The 7,500-nt window shown below is 35.2% G+C and overlaps 1 protein-coding gene across 50 annotated transcripts in view; it reads right to left on the reverse strand.

The window, feature by feature from the left end:
• Positions 1-7,500, reverse strand: part of LOC122245738 (uncharacterized) — a 375,164-nt gene that overhangs the window by 100,447 nt on the left and 267,217 nt on the right. For all 50 annotated transcript variants that reach the window (XM_086540772.1, XM_086540770.1, XM_086540769.1 and 47 more), the window contains exons 4-15: positions 7,290-7,453; positions 6,836-7,120; positions 6,513-6,710; positions 6,218-6,344; positions 5,917-6,086; positions 5,490-5,687; positions 4,967-5,308; positions 4,608-4,793; positions 4,335-4,481; positions 4,075-4,196; positions 2,791-2,884; positions 2,131-2,314 (exon numbers count right to left, since the gene is read on the reverse strand). In XM_086540772.1, the coding sequence (XP_086396898.1) occupies positions 2,131-2,314; positions 2,791-2,884; positions 4,075-4,196; positions 4,335-4,481; positions 4,608-4,793; positions 4,967-5,308; positions 5,490-5,687; positions 5,917-6,086; positions 6,218-6,344; positions 6,513-6,710; positions 6,836-7,120; positions 7,290-7,453 (2,217 nt within the window). The remainder of the gene's footprint in view (positions 1-2,130; positions 2,315-2,790; positions 2,885-4,074; positions 4,197-4,334; positions 4,482-4,607; positions 4,794-4,966; positions 5,309-5,489; positions 5,688-5,916; positions 6,087-6,217; positions 6,345-6,512; positions 6,711-6,835; positions 7,121-7,289; positions 7,454-7,500) is intronic.

Below are 7,500 nucleotides of genomic sequence, written 5' to 3' on the forward strand. Positions count from 1 at the left end.
AATGCCCTGCACTGTTGCTCTCTCATGCATATAATTTTATTTCTTTAACAAGAATTTCTACTTAAAAAAAAATCATTCATACAGAGGCAATGACATGCTAAAATTACACTTCACATCTCAAGTTACTTAACACAGAATGAATTCTGAATAAATCTGCTTATTGATGGAAACAAACTAAGAAAAAAAAGCAAGAGCAATAAAACAATATAAATCCCCAAATCATATTTGCAGTAAAATAATAAGCACTGACTCTGCATGCAAACTTTAAAAAGAAAAGAAAAAAAAAAAAAAAAAAATGCATATACATATACATATATATATAATATATATATATATATATATATATATATATATATAATATATATATATATATAATATATAATGTATATATATATATATATATATGTATATATATGTATATATATGTATGTATATATATATATATTTATAAATATATGTATATATATATTTATATATATACATATATATATATATATATATATATATATATACATATATATATAAACAAATTGCAATATATAAATACGTGCTGCTTTAAAAGGGCTGCATGCCATATCAATGCAATGATGTGCATTAAAAAAGCATTAAATTATTGGCAAAGGTAACTTGTAACATAAGCAGACGTCCTGTGTGCCAGTCAATATGTCATTCATTAAAAAAATATGGAAGTCAGTTTGTGTAATAAAAAAGTATTAAATAAACACATAAAAAGAAAACAATAACATATCCTAAAAGATATTAACAGTTCAAACAATAAGGTGTTAAAAAATAACATCACACTCCTTCAGTATCAAGTCAGGGACAAAGGAAACCAAACATTGAAGGCACTCATAACATTCCAACTAAATAATACCAATTATCTATTATCCTGGGATTGTTAACTAAAGATCCATCAAACACACCTTGTCAAATAATCAAGGAAAATAGGGGCTTTGTCGGTTATTCAAACTGTACCTAGCAATGAAAACTATCCCTCAACGCATTCTAGACCATGCTTTAAAAAACAATACAAATATGATGGTTTGCACTCATTTCTCTGATCAACCTTCTAATCACAAATTCATAACCACATACAACCATCCATTCTCCCTAATGACCTTATTTCATACTGATATCAGTAAGTGCAAAGCTTTTAAAAAATACTATGCCAGCACATGACAAGGTTCCATTCTCATTCACTTGACTTTGTTTTCATAACTATTCTGGAATTCTTAGATAACAACGTCTACCAAAATGTGTTAAAAAGGCAATGACAAAGACTTATAATATATGTGAATTTTCAGGCAAATAATTTTCTTTCATTGCGCTAAAGTGAAGCAGTTGATTACCATATATACAAACGTCAAGCTTAGCTATACAACAGCTTCAGCAATTAAGCAAAAGACAAAAATAATAGAAAAGTCAATGTTCTTCTAAATCATGTAAAAGAGACATTATTTGGCTGTAAAAGTATACAAATAAAACAGCTCGATAAGAAGGTCTCAGATTTAACCTGTTAACATCGGGTGACAAGATATCATGTCAAATGGTGGCAGGATCAGCCGACTATGACGAGATATTTTGTCATGGCCATCCTCCTGGCCAGAGTACTGGGTGATTGGGCGCGTAGCACTTGGCCGCGGCCAGTGCGGGTGAATAGCTTGGGGCGTTAGGCTTACACGCTTGAAATACCACAATGTTTCAACCATTTGGAGCCAAAATAGCCCCGTCGGCAACAGGTTAAAAGTGAAATATGTACACAAGTGATCACGCCTACTGATACAATGATTAGCAATTGCAGGATATACTGCAACATAATGTCTATCAAAAAAGCTGAGATTAAAGTTCAGTCACTAAACCTAAGATAATACATCAGGCTAAAACCTAGAATAACTAATCCATAAAACCATCAACATAAAATACAAAAACTCACTGAATATTGATGTAAAAGGCAAAAATAAAACAAAGATCACTATTCACCACCCTTACTTGAGCAACTGAGTACAAAAATAACAACAGAAGAAAACAATCCAAAATAGATCTCTTTGCAATACTTCCAGACCAAGATGAAATGAAATACACAAAAAAATTATACCAACTTGTATCCTTAATCTACAATGAAACACCTACCTCCTTCATCTTCTGATTCACTCATAAATGTCTCGTGCATTGTCTCTGGCACAACCACCTTGTACTTCTCTTCAGTGACAGTCGTGGTGGTGGTAGTAATGGTCGTTTCTGTCACAATCTTCAGTGTCTCGACTACAGAAATGTAGCCGAGACGTTGTGCAATGCTTAGAGCCGTCTTGCCGTCCTGTATTGAATAGATTAAAAATGCATTAGTTCTTTCATAAATTAGGACTTATCTTAAATACTTAAAAAAAATATACTGTAAAAAATATATAAACCATGTATAGAATGCATCTGCTTCATGAAGCATTATCATCTTTCATATAAGTAAAAAATTTACAATATGAGAAAGAGAAAAAATAAGATTTTTTCAGTAAGTTATAAAGCCTTCTTTACAACTAGGTAAAGAATTTTGGTTTTCAATAAATTGTTATATACAAATAATGATTAAAAGTGAAGACTATTTTCTTCACACATTTCAGGCACATACAAAATCTTTTATGCTCACTCATTTCCATGTAGCCAAGCACCTGTAATTGCACATGCAAATCCACTGCAAATAGATGCAATGGATTTTACTTGTAGGTACACAAGTGAGATTCATCTACATATTTGAAAGCTTTCATTCAAACACATATCTTCACAAGAAAAAAAACTAACTTTTGTTTCAGCGTTGGGTTCAGCCTTGTTTTCAAGGAGCAAGTTGACAATCTGAGTGTGGCCTTGTTGAGCTGCTTGGTGGAGAGGAGTGTACCTGTTGGGAAACATATCACAATATTTTAGTAATCATCACTGGCTACAAAGTTTTGGCTAGGAATAACACACTCTCCAGATTCTTTTTCTAAATAACCTCTTATTATTGGGTATTCTCAACAGAAATATAATAATTAAAAACTACAGTATCTATGTGTATATGAAAATATGACTGATAAAAGACTATTTTACAAAATTGACAGATGATACAGACACGAAATACACACTAACACCACTTTTACTTACGTTTGCAAAATCATCAATAATAACAAAAAAATAATCAATAATATTCAGTGGCTTTGGCTTGCTCTTTTGGTGTGCAATGTGTTTTGGAAACTCAGACCCTTATACAAAAAAATCCTATTGAAGATTTGGGAAAATAATATCATCTATCATCTAATATGAACAAGAACAAGCCAAGTAAACTGGATCTAGATCTCCAAATAATACTGTGTTCAGTTGTTTAGGTTCTGCGTGAGACTGACTGTTTAGTGACACATAGGAATCATATCTTATCAGCAATATCTTGGGTCTTTGTCACTATCTCCACCATATCTCCTCTGATATCATATCAGGTACTCTTTACACTTTTCTTTCAAGAGCTATTGAGGAAAGTCTTGACTTTTGCATTAACCCCTCAAGATATTTGCTTTTATCTCACAACTAGGTATTTCCTGTCAACTTCCACAAGTACTGTATAAAAAGCAATTTTGATATATTAATTTGCTTCATGAAACAAATATCAACTCTTATCTATTTTTCATATTACTCATATTTCTATACAAACACACAGGTTGAATTCCACTGGTCTGGCAAGCTTGGGACTAGATGGTATCAGAGTTATGGAGTTTCTGATAGTGAAGCTTACAGTAAAAATAAGTACAAATAATACACATGTGGTCTCTTAGAAAGTATATATGGGGGCAAAATATCAGTAATCCAGAAATAGAAGCATCAAACACTGTAAGTCAGCTTTGGTTTATGTGAATAATATTGGGTAATGATAGAACTACAGCTAGCTAAGCTGCAGTCAAACTTATGATTGCCAGATTCAAGACCAAAATCATTAAAGCTGCTGAGCCAGTGTAGATTTTTTCAATAATAGTCATGTTCACTTACATCCAAAGCAGAGCTCTTTAAATTCTAGCTACATTTTCAAAATACACATTAAAAAAAGGCAATATCACTCACCCAAGTTGTGTCGATGACTCAACCTTGGCACCATGCTGTAGCAAGAAGCGCACCATGTTCATTTGCCCGAAGTGACAGGCAACGTGCAGTGGTGTATAACCAGCCTTTGTTGATGGATCAATCTGAAAAAAGAAATTTAAATTTTATAATTACCATATTAAAAGACAACTTGAAATATGTAATTGGAGTAAGAATCCTACATTCAAATTTTGCTTTCAAATATCTCTACATTTAGTCTAGTCTTGGTAGGGAGTTATTACCTGGGCTCCATGCTTCACCAAAATAGCGGCAACATTGACACGATCCTCTTGTGCACATAGATGCAATGGGGTCAGTCCATTCTTTGCACAAGCTCCTGCTTGAGCATTGTGCTCGATTAAGAGTGTTGCCATATCTGTATGTCCCTCCTGGAAAAACAGAAGAAAATTGTGGATACAAATACATATAATATCATATATCATTTTTGTGTATATAAAATTGTAAATATTGATAACTCACTTCAGAATCACATATATTATATTATATGATATTACCTGGGAACTAAGGTGTAGAGGTGTGAATCCAGCCTTAGATTCAGCATTGGCACTTGCACCATATTCAAGCAGCGTCGTTGCAATGTCCATCTGGTTCTTGCGAGCAGCAATGTGGAGAGGAGTGTAACCATTCTTAGCTGTGGCGTGGGGAGATGCACCCTTATCCAGCAGTAATAGGGCAACATTCTGGAAAAGAAATTTATTGATTGAATTACACTGATATAACTGAATTTCACTATCTATCTATTTTATTATGGCTATTACAGTTGAATCATGAAAGATAAACACCAATATCAGAATCAGAAGGCAACTGGTCTTGAAGTACAGTTGGTATTAAAGTAACTGATAGTAAGGCTCACCTGATGGTCATAATGTGCTGCCACATGAAGAGGTGTAACACCATTCTTCCCCTGTGCATCAACAGGGGCATCCTTTTGCAGCAACAGGCGGGCTACCTTCATATTACCATATTTAGCTGCTAAATGAAGAGGAGTAAAACCTTTCTTTGTTGTGGAGGTCAAGGAGGCACCATGCTCAAGGAGTACGCTAGCCACCTCCTCCTGACCCTCCTTGGCAGCAATATGTAGGGCAGTGTAATGGTCCTTGGTTGTGGCATCAACAGCAGCTCCATGTTGGAGTAATAGTACAACAATGTCACTGTTACCCAGACGGGAGGCGATGTGCAAAGCGGTTTGTTGTTCCTACATGGAATAAACATTTCATTTATAAAATTTTCTTGTATGATTAATCATGTTCACAAAATGGTTTCCTCATTTTGACTTTCGTTATAAACCTTTTGAAATTTTACTCAATATGCCTTTTGTGATTTTAAACAGCATCATTAGACTAAGGACACAAAGTTCAAATCTAATCAATATTTACCCGCGCTCTAGCATCCACCTGAGCACCATTTCTAAGCAGGATGCGGATGATGTCTGTCTGGTTAGCTCTTGCTGCAAGGTGGAGAGGAGTTTCTCCTCTGACAGTAGGTACATCAGCAGAGGCTCCATGTTGAATCAAGTAGATCACAATGTTCATGCAACCCATGAAAGATGCTACATGAAGTGGAGTCAAACCCGACTATGAAAGAAAAAAATGATAAAAATGATTAAAATTGTTTTAAACTCATGTAACTTACACTTCTTAAGAAAATAGTATTGGTTAGTATACATGAAACATTTGCTGTTAATAGTAGCCATTATGAAAATATCATACTTAATATTTATCATAAAACCAAACAATATCAAATTGAATGAACTCCTCTGGAATAAAGATTCCCTTACACATGTACAGTTTTGTATCAACTAACCTCTGTGGTTGCCTCTATGCTAGCACAATGCTTGAGGAGCAGTTCCACCACCTTGATGCGGTTCTTCTTGCAAGCAATATGGAGTGGAGTAAAGCCATTGAGGGCACGGGCATTAGGATCAGCCTTACGGTCCAGTAACAGCTTCGCCACTCGAACATGCCCACAGTGAGCTGTTTGGGGAGAGAGGAATGAATTTATATAAATAATGAATCAAAATTACTGATACCTTTAAATTTAGCCACAAAATATTATGGAAACAAAAGGTGAAAGTAATATGAACATATATATTCAGTATTCTTACCAGCCACATGGAGAGCAGTGAGGAAATCTACAGTAACATCATCAACAGGTGCTTTGTGGTAAAGGAGGATACGAGCTGCGTCAACGTGATCGCCTTGCGACGCCATGTGGAGGGGAGCCAATCCATTCTGTAATGTACACATTTGGTATCACTTCACAGTTGGATATTGGATATTTAATTTTTTTTTATGCAACATGCAATGAGACATATTGCAGAAACTAAAATCCTGTAATGACTTGGGTGTGTAGGCTGAAAATTCCCTTTTCTTAATCGGTGTTATCTGGACAATGCTTACCTTTGTCTTGCTCGTAATTGGAGCACCTTTCTCTAGCAACATATCGACAACAGTGTCATGACCAGATCTTGCAGCACAATGCAAGGGTGTGAGGCCATCCCGAGTCTTGGCCTCATAATTAGCTCCCTTGTCTATCAACAGTGACACCATATTTCCTTTACCCCATTTCGATGCCACATGGAGGGGTGTAATCTGGTGCTGTTTAAAAAATGAATATGATGTAAGAAAAGAAAGTAAAAGGAAATGCATAATATATTTTATAGTGAGTAATGGACAAACATACTTAATAACAATAATAGTAATAATAATAAATGATACCCTACCTTTGCAACATAATTGACATCAGCTCCGCGCTGAATGAGGAGATTCGCAATGTTTTCGTTGCCATAATGGGCTGCAATATGAAGGGGTGTAAATCCTGACTTGGAGGTTACATCAGGGTTGTGGTCTGTATGAAGAAGAAGAGCTGCAGCCTTTGTGTCATCCTTCTTGGCAGCAATGTGTAGAGCAGGAAGACGCACCTTGCCTCTTGTGTCATTCTCCAATAGAACTGCCACAACCTTATCATGTCCCTGTTGCAAAGCCACTGCCAGGGGGGTGAAGCCATCCTGCAAGAAAGCATTCATCCATAAACATACAGATTATAGCATGATATCATAAAGCCACTGCTTTCTTTATATAACAGTTTATGAAAAAAAATTATACACTTCAGAAAAACAATCCAAAACAGTCCTTTTAATTAACAGTACAGTCAAAACAAAATCAACCAAGACATACCTCTGTGGCCAAACTCTGATTGGCATTATTGGCCAATAAGAAGCGAACAACATTATCATGATTCTCTTGTGCAGCCATGTACAGAGGGGTGAAGCCATTTTGAGACTGAATGTTCACCATTGCTTGGTGCTGCACAAGGACTTTCACAATCTCCTCCTGTCCAGCTGTAACAAATACCAATGCATCATAAGATAAACTTCATTACCATCTA

The sequence above is a fragment of the Penaeus japonicus genome, unplaced genomic scaffold, assembly GCF_977035675.1.
Source record: "Penaeus japonicus unplaced genomic scaffold, GWHDUDI00000001_assembly GWHDUDI00000010, whole genome shotgun sequence".
Classification (NCBI taxonomy): domain Eukaryota; kingdom Metazoa; phylum Arthropoda; class Malacostraca; order Decapoda; family Penaeidae; genus Penaeus; species Penaeus japonicus.